The sequence below is a fragment of the Glossina fuscipes genome, unplaced genomic scaffold (genome assembly GCF_014805625.2).
Source record: "Glossina fuscipes isolate IAEA_lab_2018 unplaced genomic scaffold, Yale_Gfus_2 116, whole genome shotgun sequence".
NCBI classification, from domain to species: domain Eukaryota; kingdom Metazoa; phylum Arthropoda; class Insecta; order Diptera; family Glossinidae; genus Glossina; species Glossina fuscipes.
In genome coordinates, this window is record NW_023998459.1 from 113,250 (window position 1) to 139,470 (window position 26,221).

At 34.1% G+C, this 26,221-nt stretch overlaps 2 protein-coding genes across 3 annotated transcripts in view; both read right to left on the minus strand.

Annotated features, from left to right (window-relative positions):
- Positions 1-586: 586 nt before the first annotated feature.
- The window catches only part of LOC119640274 (lachesin), a 160,868-nt gene continuing 135,233 nt past the window's right edge, over positions 587-26,221 (minus strand). The window contains exons 7-9 of one of the 2 annotated variants that reach the window (XM_038038183.1): positions 15,724-15,866; positions 5,752-5,889; positions 587-3,212 (exon numbers count right to left, since the gene is read on the minus strand). In XM_038038183.1, the coding sequence (XP_037894111.1) occupies positions 2,989-3,212; positions 5,752-5,889; positions 15,724-15,866 (505 nt within the window). In that variant the 3' untranslated portion in view covers positions 587-2,988. The remainder of the gene's footprint in view (positions 3,213-5,751; positions 5,890-15,723; positions 15,867-26,221) is intronic. The other variant, XM_038038184.1, reaches the window with a different exon arrangement.
- Positions 21,623-23,914, minus strand: LOC119640273 (neprilysin-4-like). The gene has a single exon (XM_038038182.1). It carries the CDS (start codon positions 23,726-23,728, stop codon positions 21,623-21,625), a length of 2,106 nt encoding a protein of 701 aa, XP_037894110.1. The 5' UTR covers positions 23,729-23,914.

The following is a 26,221-nucleotide window of genomic DNA, read 5'->3' on the forward strand; positions in this document are numbered from 1 at the left end:
CAAAAAGGATTAAATTAAAATCGGTTTTAATCATTTTCTTGACAATTTAAAGCCTTAAAAGAAGAAAGAGTGAGCTCAGGGCACAATCCTCCAAATAGCAAAGAAATATTAATGCTGCCAGCAAGAGACCGCATGTTGTTTTATATTGCATGACCTTCTGATATTCTTTGGACGCCTAAAATAGCTACTAACGTATATGCCCCGTAGCAAGCTTTTACGGCTTATAGTTCATACACTTTGGGAAAAATTTTCCATTTATGCAACGCTACATTTGTATAGGATTATGTTCTCATAAATATGTCGTTTGCGATATTGCAGTATGCAATATACGGGATTGGTATATATATCAGTTGTTGGTATTAAGAGATTCGTCCAATCTAATCGTTTATAGTTGTTTGAGATATATTTATATTTGTTTATTGTTTTTTTTTTCTTTTTTTTTTAATAACACTCTACGCAATCGAATTGTTTGATAATGAATGCGTGCATGTGTTACTAACATTATTGGCGTTAAATAAATAATTTTTTAATTTACAATAAAATATTTCAACATTTGATAATTTATTTATATCATCTAATGCAATATTTACAAAATTAAACAAAACGTTTTTTTTTTGTTTTTCAATATTACTTTAATTAATATTTATATACCCACCACGAAGGACGTATTAAACATGAAGAAGTTGTGCACTAAAAAATTCAAAACCCCTATACCTTCTTGATTTGCATTGAAAACAAATCATTTTCCATGGTTTGTCGATTTCTCAAAACTTTTTCTAAAGCATCAAGTATTCAGCCGTATTCTGACGTTCTGACGTTTACCAGTTATAAAAGAAAGCACTGAGTTTGACAAGTATGACAAAATCTTTTTTCATCAGTTTTGATTTAAAAGAGGATTTTTAACTTACGATAACAATATGAAATGCGAAATAGTTAAAAGAAGGTAGGATTAGAAAATGGAACATTTTGCATATAGCTTATTAAAGAAATTATTTTAATATAACAATTCCTATTCCTTACATAAATAAAAAGTACAATTCTTTTTGTGGCCCACCTTTGTTTTTTTTTTACAGAATTGAATGAAAACGTTGCAATTATGTTGTCTTCCATTTTCTACATCCTTCTCTTTTACATTCTCCTTGAATTTTTATAAATTTTCTCTTTATGTACTCATTTATTACAAAAAAAAACGATCAGCGAACTGCTGAAGAGTACAGTATAACTATGGTATTTTTTCCGTCAGAATACGAAAAGAGCATAAGAAGATAAGAAGCTGGCTTTATCATCGCTTGGCAGAGACACATTATTACCGCTTTCTGAGCGATTGTGCTTAGACCAATTAGGTTTGGGGCGAATGTGGTATTCCCAAGCAGTAATATCTCTCTTTTTTTTTCTCTCTCTCTCTCACCACTGTTAATTTTTGTATTAACTCGCGCGAGCGCAATTATAAAAAAAAAACCCTGGAAGTATTATAACCACATTCCAATTGCCATAAAACGAAAAGTTGTACCAATTTTTTGGAATGTGAAAAGAATGTTTCTAATCAAATACTTTTAAATCTAGACATAAACAATAGGGAAATGTCTTATTCAATTTCTTTAAATGTTACATATTAAAATTCAGGAAAATAGATCTGATATATTTGGGGAACACTGCCTTTTATTTGCTCCAAAAAATAAATAAATTTTATAAATTTAAAGTATTTTTTATGGAGAGAAAAAGAAGTACAATCCGAACATGAAGCAGAAGAGGGAATGTTATGATGCCAACGATCGATCTTTTGCATAACTAGACCTATTCAACGGCGTAGACTTATAGGACATGTTTTCTTGTTAACGTTCACATACATATACCTGTATAAAATGTTAATTATTTTTAAAAGGCCATATGTAACAAAATATCATTAAAGACTAAGTGGAAACTATTTTCTTTACTCCCCTGATGCGCTTAGTTTTACAAATAATATGGTGGGGTCATAAGTTTTTGCTTTTAGCTAAACATTAAAAATTAAAAAAAAAACCTTTTCGTGGAAACTATTTACAAAAACAATTCAATTACATTTACGTATATCTATTAATGTGCATTTGTAAGCGGAATTTATGTATATATATCTTAATTTTTCAAAAGCGACATTTTTTTTGATCAATTTTGATTCAATACCCACCACGAAAGGAAGAGTTGCACAAGATTATGGTATCATTTGTGACAGCTAGATAAACGCATTATCGATCTCATCGATTACGGTGTAAGAAGTGTAAGAATTTGCAGCGATCTTGGATCTGTGTATCCGAACATCTTTTTGTCGCCTGTTGTTGTCGCCGTAGTTTGAAAATGGGCGTGGTTCACCTACATCCATTTCCACTAAAGGCAAAAAACTCCCTCAAAATCCTTACTAAAAATTAGTTTAAAACTTTTTGAATTATTTATTAGAACAATTTCAGTTCAGTGAGTCCTCTACAATCACAGAAAACAAATAACTTAAATGAAATCTTTACTAATTGTAAAAAAAGTTGTCGTTCTTTACCGAACTAAATTGAATCTGAAAAGTTAGTGTAAAAAAATTCTGATCGACTTGCCCGCACTTGAAAAATATCTTTTGTTGTGACGTGTTGGTTTTAGGTGGTGGGCAGCAACGATTCGCCATATGGCGAATACAACTTTATTTTTTCAATTTTTTTTATTATTTGCTATAATGTTTATAAAACAAATATCTTTTGTTATACGGTTTTTTCCTTCTAGTTTCCGTTTTTCTTACAATTTATTTATATGTAACTGTAATGTTATATTGTTGGCACTTTTTCAAACTTTATGTTTTGCTTACTTCTCTATATTTAGTTAAGTGTACGCATGTATACCAAGAATGCTTATTATACCTGTCTTTTGTTGTTTGCTGTTTTTTGTTTTTGTTTTAACTCTTTAAATATTCTAACGTATATATTTTTCTGATTATAAAAAGCTCGAAATTCAGTGCAAGTATTCTGCTAAGTTTTACGTTTGCAATGGCGGTATTAGTATTAACCTTATGCAAGTCCAGCTTAAACAACAATGGATTGTTAATACATGTATTGAAAATCGAAGAGAATACGATGTTGACGATGAAGAAGATGATATACGCTTGTCCTTCGACCAATCATAACCTTTGGGAGATTGGCCCATCAATTTTTGTTCGGATTTATCAATTTCATTTAAATTTGACTGGTACTTGGTTCCCACTAAAGTAAAACAAGAAAGGGAATCAATCATTAACTTTATATAAAATGAAAAATCGGAGTTTGAAGAATTTAATTAGCTAAGTAACAAGTAAATAGAAATTGCGGATACATATATACAAAAGCAAAGCATAGCTAGATACAATTTAAATGTGACCCTAAACATACCCATGAGATGCCCCTTGAACTTTACGTTATAATCTTAAACATAGAAATATAATTCAAAGTCCGAAGAGTTCGCAGAGCGTCCATTTCACATTATAATTTTTTCATATACCATAGTTCAGAGAAACTGTTTTACACTGCATCGCTTAAGAACTTATACATAACATAACTCGTTGCGCTTAATGTAACTTTGTCTTTCAAGTACAAGTCAGTGTTATGAACATAAAGGAAAGAAGCTTTTCTTAATTTATAGCACACATAAAGGCTGAAAGTTTTTGCTGTGGTTTAGTGCGAACATCGAGATTTATTCCAAGATTCCTATACTCCGTTTTGTACCATTACGTAATATGTTTCTGTTTAGAAAATTTTCTGTCAAAACTTCCTATAGCAACCGAGTTTACTTTTCATAGTTTCGAAACTGATTGTTCGTTTTATGTTAGGGCTCCTATGTCTATAATAAAATTTTTGAGTTAGTCTATATAAAACGGGTGCACTATTGTGGAGGTGTAATGTGACAAAGAGCTACGCGCTATCGTTTCTTTGGGGAATCGAGCTTTTCGCTTACAGCACTAATGCCAATCCCTGAGAAAGAATTTCATGTTGCAGTGTAAAAGGGTACGTGAAATACTATATCAGAATACAGATATTGAGACTTCCAGATTTAAATTATACTCGCCAAAACCCAAAAATTAGTTGGCGGCATTAAATTTCATGCCACAATCTACAATAACGGGTATTTTGCGTTGCGAGAATATTCCGCAGTCTACTCGAGCGAATAACCCCGAGCGCTGTTAGGTGGTTTTTTAAGAAGGTTTTCGAGAAACAAATATATTCCTTGACTAGACGGATGGATAAGAATCGCAACTACCAAGTCAGTAATGAAGTTATAAGCTTTTCTGATTTGGCCATGGAGACCACAGACTGCGGCCTCTCTCTCTCACGTCTTCCTCGCTTCATTTTGATCGTCCCGTATCGGATGTATAGGTGACGCCCCCGGATAATTTCGCATATTAAAAAAAAAAAATCACAATAATCCAACAAAACTTCCAATTTATAATTCTCTTTTTTATATGTATATATAATAATACATCCTCTGCACGATATTCACGCGAATGGTCGGCGCTTTCCAGGTCGAATTCGTAGATCCAAGTTTTGATTATTTTCAACAAAGTGACAAATTGCAAAAATTGGGAAATATACTTTTTGAGTCGTACGAAACTAAGAGCAGCTTAGCCACTGCTGACATTTATGATGTGAAAGTTGACACATATGTCTCCTACAGTGCTACCAATTTGGAAAAAAAATATTTTTGATATTCGATATACCCGCGAAATTTAACTTGAAAATTTATCTTATTTTGTATACATATACCACGTTCACTATATTTATATGTAGATAACACTTATTTTAATAATAATTGTGCATACTTTTGGACCCGACAGACGGTTAGGCGATTTTTTATTCCATTGCATGGGTACAGTGTTCGTTTAGTAAAGTTCGAAAATTTTAGAAGCCCCCTGATGATATATATTCTCTACACGACAGAACGGTGCACCGCAGTTAGTTGCTCTACTCCCAGAATTTAGCATAGATTGGTTAATCGACCAATGTGCTCCAGTTATATAGTAACACTAGCTTCTGATACTAAATATAATAACGCTGCAGCGTTTTAAATCTTGCTTTCACGATCGTCGCAAAGTTGCGCGCTTTCAAAAAAGAAAGCAGCTCGATTGCCGAGCTGAATTTAACCGTTCGTTTATTTATCTAATTGTAACATAACAACTTATTTCCGATTGTCTTGACGATAGCTTGATTGCTCTAAATAGGGACGGGCCAATGAGCGTAATACGATTCACCCAAGAGAAGAAAAGGACGGAGCGACACCTCGAGATAACTCAATTTAATGAAACGATTAACGAAGCCCATTGCTGGTCTCCTTGCGTTTCCATGAGTGATCGATTTATGGGGAAGTATTGCCCATACTGCACGTTTAAAACGATCGGATTTTGAAGCATGGGCTTGCCCATAGATCTTTACTAGAAATGTGAAAGTTCTATCCATTATAAGCGTTGAACGGTAATGATGCTTAAACTTGAAATCTTCCAATAACATATATTGAGCATGTAGTTCATGCATGCGTTCAGTAAAAAGATAAAATAAGGAGTAGAGGTCAAGCTATAAAGATTAATTAGAGCTGATGGTCAGAACTTTCGTTGAACTTTTGAATTATTTTTGCTAAATTAAATAATTTGAAGATTAAATATCGCAAAGTACATCCTGTTAAAGATGAGGAATATAAATATGCATTCTAAATATATATATATGGAAGATAAGGAAAGGAGCAAAGGAGCAAAGCAGGAATAGAAAAAAAACTTACATTTATCAATGACAATAACTGAATGTGTTGGCCCGATGCCATTAATTGCTCTTTCATTTTCGTTCCAAGCCGATGTTATTGCCGTTGTATGTAAGGTTGTTGTAGTGGGCGGAGGCAACGTTGTAGGTGGACTTGACACTAAAAAAATATGTCATTTAAGAAAGGTACAATTTTATATTAAATTAAAAAGATTTTTTTTTTTTTTAAAACTTTATTATAAACAGGGAGGAATCGAATCAAACCGATTTGAATTGTGTATTAAATGATATTAAAACTGATAAGGTTGTGATAAATAATTGTGTCTTATTAGTCATATTCATAAAGATATTCCCGCCACAGATATAATAAATAATTTACCATAACATTTAACTTACTTCCAATTTAATATTTTATTATTTTTATTATTATTGTTATTTTCCTGTATATTCAGGCAAAATTGTTGCAATCACAAAATATTCCGGCCAATTATTGATGAATGTATTATTTTTTTACATGGCATACTTTACGGGTAATAAATTTGCGTGACTGCTTGTACTACTACTGGTATAATATGTTGTGATAGCAAACTTATGCTATTTGCAGGGCATCATTAATGGGATTTAAAATGTGCTGTGTGTTCAACATCGAAACTGCCTCGTAAAAATTGCTAAAGGGGGAAAAAATGTTTTTTAACTCTGTGCTTATGCAGCAAACGGCGAAGGGTAAGAGAAAGAAACGACGAAACACACGTATCGAATTTCTATGGGTCACTTATTGTGATGCAGCAAAAAAAAAAAAACACACACACAGACACGCACACGAACACAAATGATTTTATTTGTTTTTTCTTGTATATTCAAGCTAATGTTTATTCTACGATTAGTTGTATGATAAATTTATATACTATATGTTATAAACAGCATATATACACGCATTTGTGCATTTTTTCATTTGTTATCTCGTTTAGCGTAAATAAGTTTTTTTTTTTAGTGCAAAAGTTAAGTGTCGCCAGATTCTGATGATATCAACAAAATATACAATACGTTTGCAAGTATTTTTTTTTTCATTTCTTTCGCCGGCTTTTGATAGAATGTTACATGAAAATTCCAGTTAGTTTACTACAGTCACACCAAATAAATAAAACTAAATATATGTGTCTACGTGTAAGCAAAAAGTTACATAAAATATATTCTATTGTTGAAGGAAGGAAAAGAACGAATTTATTTATTTATATAACACTGTATACAAATATATTAAATGAGAACGTTTATACATAGGATATGCTAAAGATGTTTAATTTGATAATTTTGATTTATAAAATTTTTCTCCTTAAGTTTCATTTTCAGTTTTCTCTTCTTTCCATGGTTTGATTTGACGATTTGATGATTTGGTTCGATTTTTTATTAAATCATATACATTTATCGGTTGTCATTCGAATTGATTACATTTTTTAGTAAGCCAGTATCTATGACATTCGAACAATGCTAATTTCGTATAAGATTTTATTTTCGAATCAATTTTATACGCGAAATATTTGCACTAATATTTTGATCGATTTTTACTAAAAGTTAAAGCCTTTCGTTAATTTCGGGGGGGTTTGAGATGGTTGAGATCCGCTTTGAAATTTTATCTGAGACAATTAACTTATAGTATGCCCGTTTAAGATTTATATCTCACTCTTCCTCCTAGGATTTTTAATAACATAACGCAACAGACAAATGGACAACGTGGCACATATAATTGAATTATCTAAGAACTTTCTGAAAAGTCAATTTGTTCTAATAGGTTTCTAATACGTATTCTTGAGTCTTTTAAAGAGAGGAGCAGTTTAACTTCTTCAGTTTCAGGTGCAATAAATAGGTTCTTTCAAAAAAGTAGATACGCAAACATCTATTATTTAATGTATTTACATATTGTAGCAACATAATGCTTTGTTAAGCTGCTATTATTCTACATTCAATATTAGTATCATCGAAAACTAACTCACAAAAGGAAACTTCAAAATATCCTTTGATATCCTCGGAATGCAATTTGATCCGCCTTTCCTTTACTATAAGTATTCGCGGTCTCTTATACGTTATACAAAAGCGTGTGGATTGAGTCTGAAATCGTACACAGGTCTTCAGTTCAAAACTAATTTTTCGGCTAGCTGCTTTGCTCAAGGTGATCAAACTTCCTTGCAATTTTGATAATTCTTTGAAGACGTAGCAAAAATTTGTCACCTGCAATGTAAAATAACTGTATTCCACTTCTCCACTTCATAACGATGCAGCTCGTGACTGCGGAAAAAATTTGCATACATTTAGCGGAAAGTGGATTAACACAAAGATATCACGATGAATTTAGGTAATAGTGACTTGCTTGTAAAGGTATATATAAGCAGCATTTTTCTAGAAGACAACTTAGAGTCGAGCCAAGAGAGTTGAATTGCAATGTTCGAATGGGCAAGATAAGAACGAGAATTAAAGCGTTGCATATACGAATTCAGTAAATATGATGGAAAATTCGATTACATTGGATGTACAAACAATTTGGTCCGTGTTTTGATATGGTTCACCTTTTTTTAAAATATAATTCCAACAAAGCTAATTAATCTAACAATCCATCATCATTATCTATAGTCTCATGTCTTTTGTCGGCTAGCTAATGAATGCGGTCGCGGAAAAACTTGACGGCTTGGACATGGCTTGGTGGCCATCGACCCATCTTCGCACATTTCCAATTTCTAAGTGTAACTGCATCGATCTCAATAAGTCGCATGCGCCAGGTCTGGAAAATATAACCGTTGCAGTAAACCTTCCCAGTCTACACTGGAAATTACTTCTTAGGGAGCTTTTGCGGGAGACGGACGGACGTCGGCGAATTTCAAGCGAGTGAAACGCACAGTCAAACGAAGTGCAGTCAACTCTTTAAATTTTAGAGCTTATTTGTAATTATTTTACTACCGGCTTAACGATAGCGGAAACGCTAACATAGTTTGTGGGCAAGGATGGAGCAATCACATGAGTCGACGAATAAGATGGCGGATCTGAAATACCGCTTAGGACAAGATGAGCGCTCTAGAAAACGATATTCATTGAACATTGTCTGGAGTTTTCAAACTTACCACACAAACTAACGAGATTTTCGCTTAATTCAGGAAATCTTATAAAGGTCAATATCCCACTTCTAGGACCCGGATCTAGGAATCCATCTGCAACACGGCAATTGATACCTGCACATTCGCAAGTAATGAATCGTTCAGATTCGGGACCCGTTTTTGTTCGACAGGATGTAACAAAACACTCCATCTCCAAAAGTAGATAGAGATTATGAAACGAAGAAAAAAACAAAAAAGGTTGTCACGTACACAAAAATAATCTCTCAAATTAGTCGTAAACTTCACACTATTGAAAACACAGTAAATGAAGAGCGCGCCAGAAAAAAACTGTAAATGCGAAAAAAACCAAAAAGAGACTTATTGACGCGAGCATCAGGTGCTGATCGCAAAAACGAACGTGAATATCTTGCCAAAAAGTTCAACATAATTCAATATTCAAGATATTATTATTACCATTGTTATTATTATAATTTTAGACAAATAAAATAAATTCTTAGACTAAAAAGAGAACATTGAGCGCTAGCAACACAGGCTATCGGCTCTAATTTAAATAAATGTGCATTAGATAATGAGCTTAGTAGTATTAATAAAGTCATATATAGAATTAATATTCGATTCGAAGCTGATTTTAGAATGTCAAAAGGGTTAATCGTTCCAAATGCAATACTTCCAGCCAGGGAAAAGTTAAGGCAGTCGCTGAGAATATGCTCTATAGTGAGAGTTTGTCCACAATTGCAGATTGGGGGGGAAGACTTCTTCAAGATGTATTGGTGAGTTGCAATTGTATAACCAAGGCGAAAATGTTTACATCTTGATTTTCTCAACATTTGTTGGATATAAAAGTGGAGTTAATATAAAGAATTAATAAAAGACTAGTGCTGATGATGATATTGTTGATTTCCTTCTGTAATTTTCTCTTTGACTTTTCTTCCAATAAAGATCCAACTTTTCCATGACATCATCCGTGATTAGGTGCAGAAGCAGCATACTTCGCCGCTCGATCATGCAATAGTAATCTTTCTCACGTCTTCACCGGCAATGGATTTGTTTGAGTTAAGAAGTTTGGGGACTATTTTAGCTTTTAACTCATACAGGCCAGTTTCAATTACAATATTATTTAAGGGCGTCGTTCGAAAAGCATAACAACTTGTTCTGACGGCTTGGTGATAGACCGGTTTAAGGATGTTGATATTAGATTTGCATCTATTCCCATAAATTATCAAAGCATAGTTAATTTTGCTTAAAACAAGCATTTTGGTAAGATAACCAATAGTGTTAATGTGCGCAATGACTTTTCCAAGCAAGGCACTGTATTGAATTCAACCCTCTTAAAATAGAATTTTTTAACCGAAGACAGTGTGCTCTCCAACTATATTTTTTTGGAAAACGTGAGCTCGAGAAAACGCAGCGTCTCCACGTTTTGTACTGGTAAGTCATTAATGTGCTTCAGTAGATTTCCTGCATCGTATATCTGCTTTCGAGAAATGGGAATTGTTTTTGATTTTTGTATAGAAATTTAATCCCCTGATGAGTTTGCCCAGGTCCAATAGATTCAAGGATGTTGAATGCCTTCGTGCTATCCTTTTCTTTTGTAAAAATGTATACATCGTCCGTGTAGAGACCATGTTCGATTCTCAGTACACGGCATTATTTTGCTAATAATAATTGAAAGCGGTCTGGAAAAGCATGACAGAAAGAGGAGATCCTTGCGGAATACCATTCATTAGCGGAAAGGAATCAGAGAGATGATTGTAGATGCGACATTTATGATTTGATGTAGTTGAAGAATTTGGATCCAACATTCTATGATTTTAAGAGTCTTAAAATAACATGAAGACCAACTCTGTCAAATACTTTTTCGAAATCAATTGAGAGAATCGTTACATGATTCCGTTCGGAAATTACTTTGCTCATGAAAAAATAAGATATGTAAAAGAGCGTCGATGTACACTCTACCCCGCTTGAAACCAACTTGTTCCTCTGTAATCAGGTTCTTGGACTCAAGAAACCAAGATAATCTAGATGCCATAATCTTCTCTAATACTTTTGAGAGGCAAGATAAAAGAGAGTTTGGGCGTAGGTCTGATGCGACGGTGACATTTTTTGGCTTAGGAATTGAAACAACTGTTTCTAGTTTCCACATGTAGGGTATACGGCCAGTCAAAAATACCGTATTGCATAGGTCCAGCAATTTCTTTTTACTTGAATTAGACAGAGCACTGATCATTTGGTATGAGGTGCGGTCTAGGCCAGGTGCCCTCCCCTTCGGTTTGGAGAGACAACTTTCAAGTTCTAAGGTAAATATGCAATTTTGCAGGAACATGGCGCGTCTGCCAATAGCATCTGAAAGAGAAATTGAAATCCTTTTATTTTCGATAAAAGCATTGGAAAAGTTGCTGTCAGAGGAGTATTCGCACCACACTTTTCCAAACTAATTAAAAATCTCATATTCGTTAGTTAAGGTGTCAATAGGGGTGCAGATGGCAGAAATTTCGTTCAGATTTGAAGTCCCATTGAGTCTGTTGATTTTGTTCCAGATAGCTTTCATTGATGTATTTCTGTGAATTCTTTTTGAAAAAAGTTCGAAACTAAGTGCCTTTGATTTCCGAATACGGAGAATAAATTGTAGAGTTCTTGCTGAGAAAACGATTGCGAAGGTGGGATATAGAGGGAAAGCACTGTAAATTTTATGTTTAACATTATTTGTATGGCTACGGCTTGTATGTTTAAGCTAAAATTTATGCGTTTGTGATGTATACTTGATTTTATAAAAACACCAATTCCTTGTTTGGAAGATAAATTTTGATCAGCATTCGTTAAGTATCCAGTATACGATTTGGGTAGAATGGGATTAAAAGAGCTTCTACCTTGAATGGGTCCCTTGAAGCGATATAAAGGTTGGGTTGAAATCACTTACGAGTGTACGGAGTTCATCAAAATTATTAAGAACTCCGTTAATATTCCATTGTAGAATTTTAGAAACTTTATTTAATTGTAATGACATGGAAACGGAGTGGTAGGCGGACTAAGTTGACATGTCAGAGTCTCCGTCGAAAAGGTCACTATAGGAATTTTGCGAGAATAATTTGTTCTTATCTGAAGTGTTCTCAAACTGAAGGTTGATTAAGGCATGAAAGATTGGTTTCATTACAAATTGAAATTTGTTGACTAGAGGCGAGAGTTGTTGATTCTGGGGAATTTAGTTTATTAGATTTTAGGATACGTGCTGTTGTTTTAATTTTTACAATGTTTGCTGTTGTTTTGATGTTTTCAATATGATCTTTGGCGGGTGGAGGAAATGATTTCACATTACATTTTATGGTTAATGGTAAAACATGTTTTTCGTTGGAAGAAGGCGTAGTTAAAGGCTTATTAGGGACGATTCGCGAAGCGACAACATCGTAGGTATTGCTTTTGCTAATTCTTTGGGTTCCAGATGGATTAATTTCCCGGTATTTGCCTCCCGCCTCACCCTTGCTACAGGGAATTTTCTGTGTTGATTTTTACAATTTCACGCATCTGTACGAAACGTGGACATTGTTTGCATAACGCCGAGTATTGATCATTCCAATTTGAACAGAAACTACGTGTACAGCCTTCAGCATGTGAAGGAAGACCATAGTTAGCACAATATGGAGTACTGGTGCACCTTTTTGCCGTATGACCCGGGCATTGGCTGTTTTTGCACCTCATGGGATTTGGAATGTAGAGTTCCACTTTACATTTATACCAAGCCACATCAACAGTTTACGGCAACCGGTAGCGATCAAAGGTCATAATAATCCTTCCTGTAAAAGAGCGGGTTTTTCCGTCGTCATTTAATTTAGTGAGTTTATAGACTTCAGTCACTCCTTGATTGCCCATTTCACAAACTATTTCACCTTCCGGCGCATGCTTTAAGCAAGGGGCATAAACTACGCCCCTAACTGAGTTCATTTTGTCATGTCCCAATGAGGACATGTAAATTTCCATCACGTTGAATCGAGATAGAGTCTATATATGTTGTAATCCTACCTAGGGCTCTTTTTATAGCGAATGGGCTGATTTTTGAAATTTTTGTGCTAGCATCATTTGAAGAAATAACAACATATTTTCTGTCAATAAGAGTGACGTTACTGATTGGCAACACCGGAAAGTCCGCATTTTTAATTTTTTTTCTTTGGGGGGATATGTCGGCTAATAGATGAACTCCATTCAAGTTTTTATCTGGCGGCCCTGGGCCATTATCCCTTATGGTTGTCGATTATTTAGTTATTTGTGAAATAACCACTCACTTGAAAAGGTTTGGGAACCTTTAAGGATAATTTAAAATCTTTTCAATTTTTTATTTTTCTTTTTTTTTTAATGTATTTAGAGGAAACACGTACGGTATACGCGATAATCAGTTTTAGCAAAAAACACTGAAAAGACACGAGTTAAATATACAAAAAACGTCGAAACAATCAAAACATCGCAGGCGAACAGAAAATACGCACTACTCAGAACATAAGTCGACTACTGAATATTCAAGATAAGAAAGCAATAAGATAAAAAAAATAAATTAGAATATTGCCTTACACAAAGCAGGAAAATACGACGACATCGCGCGCAGATTTACCAAATGGAAAGTCGTTTTGAATTATACCGAATAAAACGTATGTACTACGCATTGGATGCCTCGTAGGAGGTATATTTTTCAAAATAATACAAATAACCAGATCTATTTGCTTCATACCGTCGATTTTCCTTGGTGATAGAATTGAGTTCCGAACTTTGTCTGGAAGAAGTCTTTCTTTTTACTTTTGTTAGGTTAACTTCGAAAATCAGGAACATTTCACTAGGATGTGATCGAGTCTTTAAATGTATATTGAGACCGTATTTAGTAATTTATGATTACTGACGAGATATGGTAAAGGTAGACAGAAAGCTTAAAGCGACAGCTTTAGTTTGAATCGTTGATACGGTAAGCAAGAAATTTAGAGTTAAAGTTAGTTTCGCTGGGAAAAGTTTTGCGTGGCACTAGTGTTCCTAGATAGACTTTTGCCCTTAATAGCAATCAAGAATATTTATATATTTTAAAAGACCTGTCATTCGCATTTCTATCCCCCACAATCTTTTCTGATTCTAATATATTTCCTGGTGCACATGTAAAGATTACGATTAGAAATCCTCATTTTTATAAATTAGGTGCTTGCATGTGTTCTGATCATTTTTTCACTTAAAAAACCCTTTTAATTGTCTATTCTAGCAACATGGCAATGCGCCGAAAAAAAGTTATTGGTTTGGCAGCGGTTCAATTATTGACCCATTTTGGTACCGGTGTAAGTGAAAACCGGAAGAGGCCATGTCTGGTGAGTATGCTGGATGCAGCAGAACTTCCAATTTGAGCTGCAATAGTATATCTTTGACGACTCTTGCAACGCGTCGCTGGGCGTTGTCATGCCGGACCATAATTTTGTCTATTAACCACTATTGGTGGTCATTCAACTTGTTCAATTGACATGTTTTACACTTGGAACTATCGTAGTACACCTACTTTTCATTGCCAGGCACAATACACTGCAGAAAACTCTTCTCTTTTTACCTGGCAAACAATGAAACCACGATATTGAAAAGGTTCGAAATGGCGTTTTCAGCCAGATCGTAAGGTAAAAATTACTTTGCATCTTACTCGTAGCAAGTAAACGTCCAGAGATACTTGGTTCATCAAAATTGACATCAAAATCACCACTTTTAAACCATTGAGACCAAAACCAATAATTGGGTTATGACTGACCAGCATTACTATAAGCTTCGAAAAGTGCACAAAAGTAATGAATGTCGAAAATGCAATTTTGAGCTTTCTATGATTAGCGTCTATATATACTTAATACCTCAATAATACTATATGGACAACTGTTGTTTTATGTAGCAAAAGGTCATAGTTATCAAATTTAAGTGTGGTGTTCAAAATACATTTAAGCGCCTATTATCAATTCCTTGCTTAAGCTTAAGCTATTTTCATGCAAATCTTACTCTGTGGCTAACACGTTTCCAGAATATTTGTGCAACAGTAAGTTTGCCCTTACAGAGATATGTGCACATTTGTCGTGTACATTCCGATGCCTACATTCATACACACACTTCCCTATTGGGCCCATTGCTTACGGTGGTGCTAAATATTTTTTTGGAAAGCCTTGCAAACTTTTTTCTAAGCGTGTGCATTAAAACCAAACAATAAAATAATTAACAGACTCGTTCTAAGCCGAATCTAATCTCTTGCTATTATTCAAATTAAATTACATATAGAATCGTTAAGATGAGAGCTAATTCAATCTTTTATATGTGTAGCATAAATTGACACTTTTGTGATGACATAAATAAGCCCTGAATGTGTAAAAATAAAACATTTTTAATTAATTTAAACACATTACCATTTCTTGCTTTAAGTTTTGAAAATATTTAAAATATGAATTTAATTAAAATTCTTACTTTATAACTGGATGATAAACATAAAAAAAAAATCCGGACGCTAAGCATAATTTTCATGTAAGCAATTTGTAAAATCAAGCTCGTTGGAAAATGAATCTCTAATTCTTATATAAACAAAAGATAATTGCTTTTAAGCAACTACATGATGAACGCATATGCCTTAGCATTATGCATGCATACACCTCCTCATGAAATTGACTCTTATTGCCGATAAAAATTATAGTGCTATGTAAAATAAAAAAAATAAAAACTATGTTTTACGTTAAGGGGATAATAATTTTTATGGATTTTTTACAACGTATACACAAATACATACGCGCATACACTTTCACGTGCGAAGGGTGTATATATGGTGTTAACAACACTCATGTGTATGATGAACATAAAAAAATTTGTGCTCAACTAAAGGAAACACAAAAATAAAAAAGGAGAAGCAGACTTACTGTAAAGTTTTATGGTTCCATCCATTTCTCCGCGAGGATTTTTGGCGACACACTTGTAGCTGCCGTAATCACTTTTTTGTACGTTTGTTATTGTGAGACGCATTGTGGCCTTGTATGAGGGATTACCGGATATCGTTTCCGTTCTGTGCGTGCGACGGCATGTAGAAGAATTGAAAAAGAAAAAGGAAAATAAAAACGAAGAAATTAAACCAAGTTGCGAACAAGGAAATAGAATATCTGTGAACAAGAGAAAAATAGAAAATTAAATAAGAATTTTCAAGAATTGAATGTTTGTTGTTTCATAGTTGGACAACATAGCCGGCTATTAAAAGAAAGCGTTGAACCAATCAAGTAACATTTGTATTTTTCCCTTTTTTCCATAGCACTTAGAGCTACTTCTTCGGAAAAAAAATTCTCTTGTTGAGAATTCAACACTGTTTCAAATGTTTCATAAATTTGTTGCGATAACTCGCAACCCGGTAAGTTCATCGTCACTCGAGCTTTCGATTCGGGGACACAAAATTGCACGGTGGTAAATGGCGGTGCTGAATACCCGTGCGCAGCGTTCAATTTGTTTCCAATTTGTATTCTTCTTCTGCTAAAATTCAGCAATCAATTACAGATGATTCAGTACGCTGTGTAGAAAACCTTAAACTTAATAAGATAGCATTTAGCTTTGGCACTTCTTGTATATTGTGTGTTCTCGCGTCCTATGATATTCATCCTATAAAAAATATTTTTTGCTCATGTTTTTTTAATTAGTTTTTATTTCATTTTCATATTCGCAGATGTATGTAACACAAGGAGGACTTGAGATATACTCGCTTCTTTTTATACCGATCGGTCGAGTGTTATGTTTTGAATCAATCAATCTTAGCGTATCTGTCTGTTCATCCACCCTAGCATCTGTGCGTCTCGTATTTATCTGTTCAAACTGCAGTTCGCTATGTTTCAAATATTATCATGAAATCGAGATATTTCGGTCCAACAATGGACGCTATTGAGAATAGTTCGAATCGGTACATTCTTTCGACCACACGTTAATCTGAAAAGCCGCCATATGAATAACTGTATTAAGCGAAAAGCTGGTAAAAAGAGAGGATTGCGAGGAGCAAATTGCGAATCATATCATGACGGAGAGTTTTTGATGATATAGTAACTTTAAATCTGAATGTGAAATCAGTCGTATATAAGGTTAAATCAGCACTCGGTTTTATGAAAAGCTAGTTAGGTCTTAACGCGCGGTCTTAGGTCCATGAGTAAAGATGAGTGAAAAATGTGTCCATTGACTAAGTTTGAGGACGAAATTATATGTTGTTTGCGTATGCGCGTACCCGTTAAACCCCCTGAAATGATCCTCAATTTTATTCCCAACTTATCCCCAAACTTTTGTTTAAGCCGGTCACTTTGCAATCATTTTACATGTGTTATCAGTATCAATCGGAGATACCACAAGATATATATATTTTGGATTACCTTGAAAACTGAAACCGATATAGATGTATTCGTCGGGTCAACCGTTCGATTGCGATCCTATAGATTATTCAAAAATGGCATACTGGATATCATACTTTACTTTTTATCAGACAAAATTCGCAAATAGGGCTGATAGTTATAATACCTACTACTGTACGAGGGGGTTATGCTTTTTTTTACGATGTACGTAACATCCAAAAGGAAGCTTCGCAGACCCTATAAGGTATATACATTTTTGATGAGAGTGAAATTTTGAATTCATTGAGCTTTGTCTGTTTGTCTGTGCGTCTATGTGTCTGTGCGGTGCGTGTTGTTAACACTCTCCTGGTTGCAAAAGTGAAGCTACCGACTTCCCATTTTGTAGAAAAGTTGGAAGTTTTTGCACGCAGGTTGGTATTGAAAATGGGCCAATCGGGTCGGAGCAGAAGCACACAGTGGAGCATAACTTCGGTTTTCTCAACAAAAGTTTGTGAATTTTTTCTCCTTACTCAGGAATTATAAAAGTTGTAAGGGTGAAATTTTCCACATTCACTTTACAACACACTCTAATCTTTATGTACAAAAATAGAAAAAGCCGGCCGTGGCCACACAAAGTTATAATTGATTAGATTTTATTTTTTCACTTTTTTGAGGTTTTATGCTCATTTATCATAACGAAAATAAGACAGAATGTTTAAAACTGTTTTGTACATTCCTCAAATGAAGATATATTTTCTTAATAATACCAGCGATATGGGTATCAAAGAAAAGAACTTGGAGAGTAGAATGCGAAAAGCATAGTGGTGACTATGCGAGATTCGGCCCCGCCGAATATAACTTTCTTACTTATTTTTATTTAATTTGATGTGAAATAGTGTCAAAGTCGTTATTTTCTCATTATGCGCATTTCTACTCATAGATGTTATTTATGTATTTCATTCGCTTAGCTTCTAGCGACTATTGCGGCTAATAAATAACTTCGCTTCTTGTTTCGTTTTTTAGAAAAATGCTTTGAACCAAACCAGAATTCAACTTGGTTTGGTCACAACTTTTTCACGGTTGGGTTCGGTTATTTAAAAGTTTTAAAAATTTACCTAAATAATAAAAATATCTTACTAATACATATTTAGTATATTTTCGTCTTCATTGGAAGTATATAGAATTCAACAAAATGTACGTTTTGTATGTGAGGACTTATAAAAGAAATGTAAATAAATCCGCTTAAGAGCATGAGAATAACCTGAAAGGAAAACAAAATTTTGATACATAACGTAGTTTAAAAAGTAGTAAGCCTTTATACTACTTACTACGTTTACTTTAGATACCATCAATTGAGTGAATGACGTAAATAAATGGGTTTTGATTTTCCAAGATTTCATATTTGTGACATTAAGAGATATATAATTGCGTTTTACTAGTGTGTCACTCATACGCCACGCTGTTGTACAGTATATAATGGAAATGCATGCAAGCATTTAGCTTAAATATACATATATAAAGCACAATATATTGCAACTATTAAACCTGTTCTTGGACGACATATATAAATAATTCTCTCTCTTACTTGCCGTTTCTTTGTAATTTAATTAATATCGAGCTTTTCATACTTTTATTTCTATTATACGTAATGATTGATAATAATTTATATTCTTTCGTCTGTATTTCACTATTAATGGTCCTCTTCGCTTCTTTATAATCCGCAATCGCACCTACTTTTATTATTATTACCTTTTCTCTACAATATAAATCATGAAGGCCAAGGCGAAGAGAACAAATGCTTTTTACTTGCTTTTTATTTTCCTTGACTTTATTTTATTTCATTTTTGTTTTGAATCACGTTACATACGTTCATAATCGTATATTTCTCTACTGACATATTTTATTACTTCTATTCATCAGTGCAGCAAGTACAAGTTTCCCAATCGAATTGCGAGATTGCATTTATTACGCATTTTAATAAAAATATTAAATACATAAGTCGACATTCAATTTTTATAAATAATTTATAAAAGTTTATACAATGCAATCGAGCATTTATAAATAAATTATTTCAGTGGCTAGTTAGCCGTCAAAAACAGTAAACGCAACATTTTTACTCGTCCGTCGAAAGGGGTCTGCGTAATAAAGTTTGTATGTCCTTGTTGTAACAGCCGAAAATTCATTGAATATATTTAATAAAGAATATGTACATGTTAGGAGAAAAACTACCATACATCCCGGCCATTGCTGAAAATATTACCTTGATATTGAAACCTTCAAATTGGATTTAATTCAATCAGAAAACTTCTGAACTACTGTTAACCATAAATCTTGATGGGGAATTTTTTCGCAGTATAGACGAATTTAGCCTTGCACATCAACAAGTTTTCTAGCATATTATCGCCATAGGATGTTTAATTACAGGCCTAATTGTTGGTTTACATCAGTTTATAATACGTTACAGTTACACTGAGTCGTCGATATCATAATGTTCATAATTTTCATCCCTCATCACGATACTAAAGGCTTTCCTTTGTATCGATAAGAAAGTGCAACGTCGAAAAAGCCACGTTATATAGACGCCGTTTCCAAATTCAAAGGTGCTCTCTTTTATAGCGCTTTGTTCTTGGCTGATTGCTAGATGTAGTAAATCTTCATAATTTTTTATGAGGCTTATTTTAGAAGAATGATAAAAAAATCTTTTTTTTTAAATACTGCCCATAACTATCCACACATTCTCTCCGTCTTTCCATTAGAATGTGCCCATCGTCGAAAAAAGTAAAGAGATGCTCTCAGAGAGGTATCATATTAAACCAGTGTCGATCAGACAGAGTTCTGTCTAGTGAATATACAGCGATAAAATCAGCTCATTCCAGTTCAGTGCCGCCAACGTTGTGTATAACGGTGCGGTTCATTGTTGACATAAATGGTTCGCCTAATAGGCGTCATTGGATATAGTAAAGCATACGTTGTTCATCATCCGCTGTGCTTTAGAAACAGTATCTTTTCAATTAAGCCAAGATTGTAACACATTCTGCGTTTAGCTTTTCTTTTTGATGCAGAGCACAATTATAAAGTTTGATTGGTCTAATTTGACGAATAGTTACGGACAAATTTGTAATCTTTCTTAGAAATGTCGCTAGTGATATTTCCTCACTTCTTATAATTGTAATTCGTAATCATGTGTATAATAGAGATAACTGAAACTGCAAAACCACTAACAGAAACCGATTGTAGATAAAGTGCAATGTTAAGGTAAGGATATTTAAATTTAGAAAGCAAAGCAAAACAATTGGTCGAAAGAATGTCACATCGGGGGAATAATAGCAAAGCATACAAGCAGTCGTGCGTTGAAAAGAACACTGCTTAGTTATTAACAAAATACATTGCAACGATATCTGAACGTGGAGAAGTGAAATCAAAGAATAAGCTAAATCGGTTAGTTAGACAAGTGTTGAATGGGTAAAATCGAAAATACTATTGAACTTGGTTGGTCGCTTTCAAGTAGCATCTTTCAGTCGAGTGTCGTTTCTCAAATACACGTTGTTGCTCTAATTATAAGAATTTGCAATTAAACTGCTAAGCGATAATAATAATAATTTACACGATCGAGTGTTAATAGAATTAAAGACGAGCAACTTGTATAAATCCGTAAGCTAGTTTAGTGGTTAACACTAAAACTACTGGTTACGTAATTGTAATTCCTTTTAATCTTCGGCTTTCAAAAAAACAGTATAATTATTTTATGCTCGGTTGTACGGATAATGTTTCAAAATTTGTTGGCTATTATTTCTTGTGTGAAAAGACCTTCAAACATCTATAATCATTCTCTCAATCATCTCAATCATCTCAATCACCTATTATCATTTCTGCCGGCTGTAGTTTTCAAAATACGGACGGCATATACCTATTTCTACCAAAATACATCACTTTGATCCCCCTGCTTTATCAAACCACTGAAATTGACACGACCATTCTTTGATCGAATAAAAACCCACTGTTAAAAAAATGGTTGCGATTTGTCCATATGCACTCCAACAATGCAGAAGAAACTGGAGCATTCTCGAAAAAACAACAATTCATCCATATTTTCGTCTATTATATTTATATATACCGGGAAACTTGCTACAAAAACGTTCGTCAGAACTACCTGCGTGATCGGTCCAAAAAATGTCTCAAAGAGTTTACCAATGTACTTGCAATTAAATGTATAATGTTAATTGCAATTTGTTTCTAATTTATTTTTAATTGAGATGATGAGAAGGGTGCTAAATTTCTTAAAGTAAATTGCAGATAAATTGGAGTTAAAATGTTAATAAACCAGTTAGAACCATTTTTGAAAGCGAAGATAATCCTAGAGAGTGTCCGAACTGCCGGACGTTATTTTCAATCATAATTAAAAATCACTGATTTCTTCTGTCTTAAACAATTTTATTTTCATAGCTAAAAATTTTACTAAAATAATTCACCATAAACGACATCGGTGACGCGATTGCATTTTATCACGCCTATCACAATTAAAAGCCCTGGCAAATTCTTCGAAATTAGCCAACGTCTGCAAAACCCTTAACTCATCCATGGCATGTTCTAAGTAAGCGGTTTGCCTCAATTTCGGATGCACTTTACCGCAAAAAAATTGAGCAAAATTAACAAAGAATATTTGATCTGCTCGCAAATGAGATAACAATTTTACATTAGGATTTTTTAAGGACAGGTGTAGAGATGTATTGTTTTGCAGCGAGGAAAAATAGGCTGTATATGCTAAACGCACGCCTTCATAGTCGGCCAGTTTCTCATTGAGACTACGACTGCCAATCGCTAGTTCATTTTGCATGCAACGTAGACCTTGCATGAAACGTTGATTAGCTGAAATTTCTTCGCTAGGTCCCATAATGTTGCCGATGTTATCGTAATCAATGCCTGAGGAGTCGAATCCGTGCATCATTTCATGAGCCAAAGCAAAACCAAGTAGAGAGTACTTGAAGATGTCCTTAAGACTGCGATGATAAACGGGCATCTGCAGAAATCCGTAAGGAAGGATAACTAAATTCCCCGGCTTTATGTAGACTGGGGAAGAAGAACTCCCCACCCATTGCGAAGATATAACGGATTCCTCTAGGGCTAAATCTTGATTGGGTTGCGCATCCAATGTTTCATGGCTATGTTCTACGGATAGGCGTAGAAGGCTTAATTGATTAGCGTAAAAGTTGTTAGGATCTAAAGCCACCCTTTCATAATAAGTATCAAGGTATTCTAAAGAAATGTTGCGGGGAGTGAAACCCACTCTCAACAGCATCGTCTCCACCTTCTGCAATTGCGTATGTACTATGAGCTCAGGTAATTCCAAACGATTAGTTTTAATTATAAAATAGAGAGCGACTTTAAGCTGCTGAAATATACGCTGAAGTTGTGCGTCATTTTTAATAGGTTCTTTATAGAATTGAATACCTATCAAATAACTCATGCCCAAAGGCATAGCGCGCCTCAGGCTGGCTATACACTCTTGGCGGGATATTTCAGCTGGACCTTGTTCTTTGAGATAAAGTAGAAAACGCAGCATTATATAATTGCAAAGAGTAGAAGGCTCCACAGTGTTTAATAGTTTTATCATAGAACGCATATAAGGTACATTTTGTATAATGACAGTGGTCGACAGATCTGTGCTTGGACCTTTCAACTCCTTGAGATAAGCTAGCCAATCAATTTGCGGCATATACTCTTGCAAATATCCCAATTGCATTTCTTTAGCGCCTTCCTCATCTTCGATTTCTTGTAGCTTATGCAGCTGAAATTCAAATCTGGTAACTTCACGTGAGATTTCATTAGCTGCACGTTTAGTTTGGCCAATATCCATAAGTAATTCTATTATGACACCCTCACCCATAGGTGAAGTTTCTGCCAAATTGGGTTTGTCGAGATATATACTCATACTCGAGGACTCATCCCAACGAGGCAAAACCTGTTCTTTCAACAATACACCATTTAAACCGTATAAACGCAATTTGGCAACCGCTTCCAGCCAACTGAAATGATCCACATACCACTTTTTGCCACCCTGTTTAGCTAATATATACCAGTGTGTTGAGGCACCTGGTTGTATTAATTGTAGATATTTTTTTAAATTGTAGGGTTTCACTTTTTTGCAGGACTTATAATATGTACGCACTTTATCCAAGAGGGAAGAGTCATGAGCATTCCAATCTAAGCTTGGAATGGTGGTAGTCATATAGGAATCTTCAGTTGTGGTAAGGTTTTCTTCTGTACGACTTCTCTCACTTCCTGCGCTAGTTTTTCTTAACAAATTTTCCAGTTTTTTATTTAACTCGTAATCCAGCATACCTAATACGTCACCGTAATCCATTTCATCTATGTGTTGTTGATACCAACGGCCACAGGCATATTGATAGAAATTCTCACATGGCTTAGCTGTGGCATCCATATATCGTTCGATGGTAAGTGCAGCCAATTGATTGATGTTTAATGTTTGATTATGTGTTTGGCGGCAATTTGTCGGTGTAGTCTGCCAGACTATAGACGCCAATAAACCCAGCGTTATGCTTAGCTTCAGCATCTTTTTTCTTTTTTTTAGCGCTTTCCAAATTTCCTGAACTTGTTGTTAGTTCGCCGCAGATTTATGCTATTAAACGTTTTTTCTGTTCCAAATTTACGATTTTGTTTTTGCAGAAACTTTTAGCGTTGCATTTAGTCCGCGTTCAACCACATGTTGCTCGTAACTAATCTTCTTTCTTTCTGGTTGTGAGTGAATTTTTACAAAATGCTTTTTCATCTCATCATCTATTTCTAAGTTATTCTCTTTTTTCTTGATCTTATTTTTTTTTCAATCATCTAATTTTGTTCAGTTTCTATTCAATTCATATTTTCATTAACATTTAGCGGAATAAAGAACATGGATTTTTCGTTTTATTATTCAAATGATTTTTAAATCAAAATCATTTTTTTTATCAACTATTCATTCTCATTCTCTATCTCTATCTACGGATGAAGCTTACTTTGTTTAATGTATTTGCACAGTTTTTCTATTCTATGCAAAAAAAGCGAAAACTAAATACCAGACATTTATATATATGTATATATACAGCAAATCACAGCATATGAGATTTCAAACATGATTCTTATAATGGCAGACGTTATTATTATTGTTGCTTGTGTTTGGCGACGATAAATAACGACGTCTATTGATGCCGGGGGATTTGAAGGTTGAATTTAATAAAGCTTCCGGATTTTTCTGTTATTAGATATAAAGCTATTTAAATTGAAAGAGGTAAACCGAGAACATAAATAAATGTACGTTAGTATACGTAATGGCAGGCAAATTATAATGAATTGAAAATTTTCATACGGAAAACTCAAAGGACTTGAAATGTAAATATGACTTAAAAAAAAAAAAAAAAAAAAACTAGAACATAAGTAGGTACGCGCAGAAGAAAGAGGCGTAAATTCCATTAGCGAATATATTCTGCGTTCATTGTGGTAACTTGAGCAGAGGATGCATAAAGTTAGTAGACTGTGTATTTACCACATCATTCGATTATGTTAAGTTTGTTATAAATGAAGCATAAATTTGTTTATTTTATTGGCGTCCCGTCATAAGCATTAACTATAACAAAGAAGGAAACTTTAATAAAAGTCTTCGATGTTTAAATCAAATTACACCAGCTTTACAAAAAGCAAATTATTTCTAATAATTGCAGGTTGATCTTATATGTTTCTTAACAGTTGTTAGCCACTAGTTCGATTTCACAAATTTTTTATAGCCCGCGCGAGTATTTCATCTACATTTGCTTATGTTCTCGGCCGTGTCGCAACAGTAATTTTACAATGAAATGCTCTGAAGGAAACATGATCTGATTCCTTACAGGAAATGGACTATTTTTAACATGTTGCATGTAAAAAGTTCATAATCAACAAAATCCTGGAAGTAGGAGTATTTAACTTGAGCCCAACGCATTATAGTATTAACCAATCGATTGCGCATTAACCAATCTTATGATATGTGAATCGTCGACACAGGATCTCAAGAATAATATAGAATATCAAGTTAGGCATAGATACATAAAATAACATATTTTTAATGCTTGCATTTATATTGATCAATTTTCATTTCAAAAGTGCACATTGGCACAATATATATATAAACATATAATAATCAACAACTTTTCCATCAACTACAACCTTTCTTGATGTAATACAGTACACCTTGCCAATCCCACTATATGAAGAGCAAATCTTTTGAATATTTCGCTTCGGTCGATATGGATGACTATCCTGGGCTAACACATGAGTTTTTGGGATTGTCGTAGTGAATCCACTTTTCATCTCCAGTCAAAAAACCCCACGCAAAACCCTTACTTTTTTGCCTGGCAAGCAATGAAACTCAGATGAAGAAACGGTTCGAAATGGCACTTTCACTCAATTCGTATGGTAGCCATTTTTTTCCTTTGTTTGAGCTCCTACAAGTCTTGCCTGCCTTGATTGAACTTTTGAACTTTATTGGTCCTCGAGGCCCTCTTTGCCATTGAAATCAAAAACCTCACTTTTTGACCAATGTCGATAATTAGGATATGAGGGGCTTCGGCAGCAGGTTTCCTCAAACTAAACAAGAAAAGCGATGGATGGCGAAAATGTAGTTTTGAGCGTTCCCTAATTAGCATGTATGTGTATACATTGAATAACTCAATAATACTAAATGGAAAACTGTTATTCTATTCAGAGAAAGGTGAAAACCATCGAATTTGACTACTTTGTACATTCAGACTTCGCGTTACTTTATCGTTTTCACCAATACATGGTATTAATATGGTATACCTCCATATATGACATGGGTATATAATAAATACAATAAGATATGAGCATAGTAAGTTTGCAATACTCAGAGAAGCCGGGAATACTTTTTGAAACCTTCCCCAAAGAGTTTTCTAAAAAATGTAAGTCTTTGTAGGAATTAATTTTTTTGAATTAGTGCTGAATAATACTTTGATACATAATTTTGATGGAACAGCTTTGGTCTGTATAAATCTATAATTAGGACCTCCCACAGTATAAA

Excerpts from the sequence above, each read along its gene's own strand:
- LOC119640273 (XM_038038182.1), bottom strand. The coding sequence starts at position 23,728 with ATGCTGAAGCTAAGCATAACGCTGGGTTTATTGGCGTCTATAGTCTGG.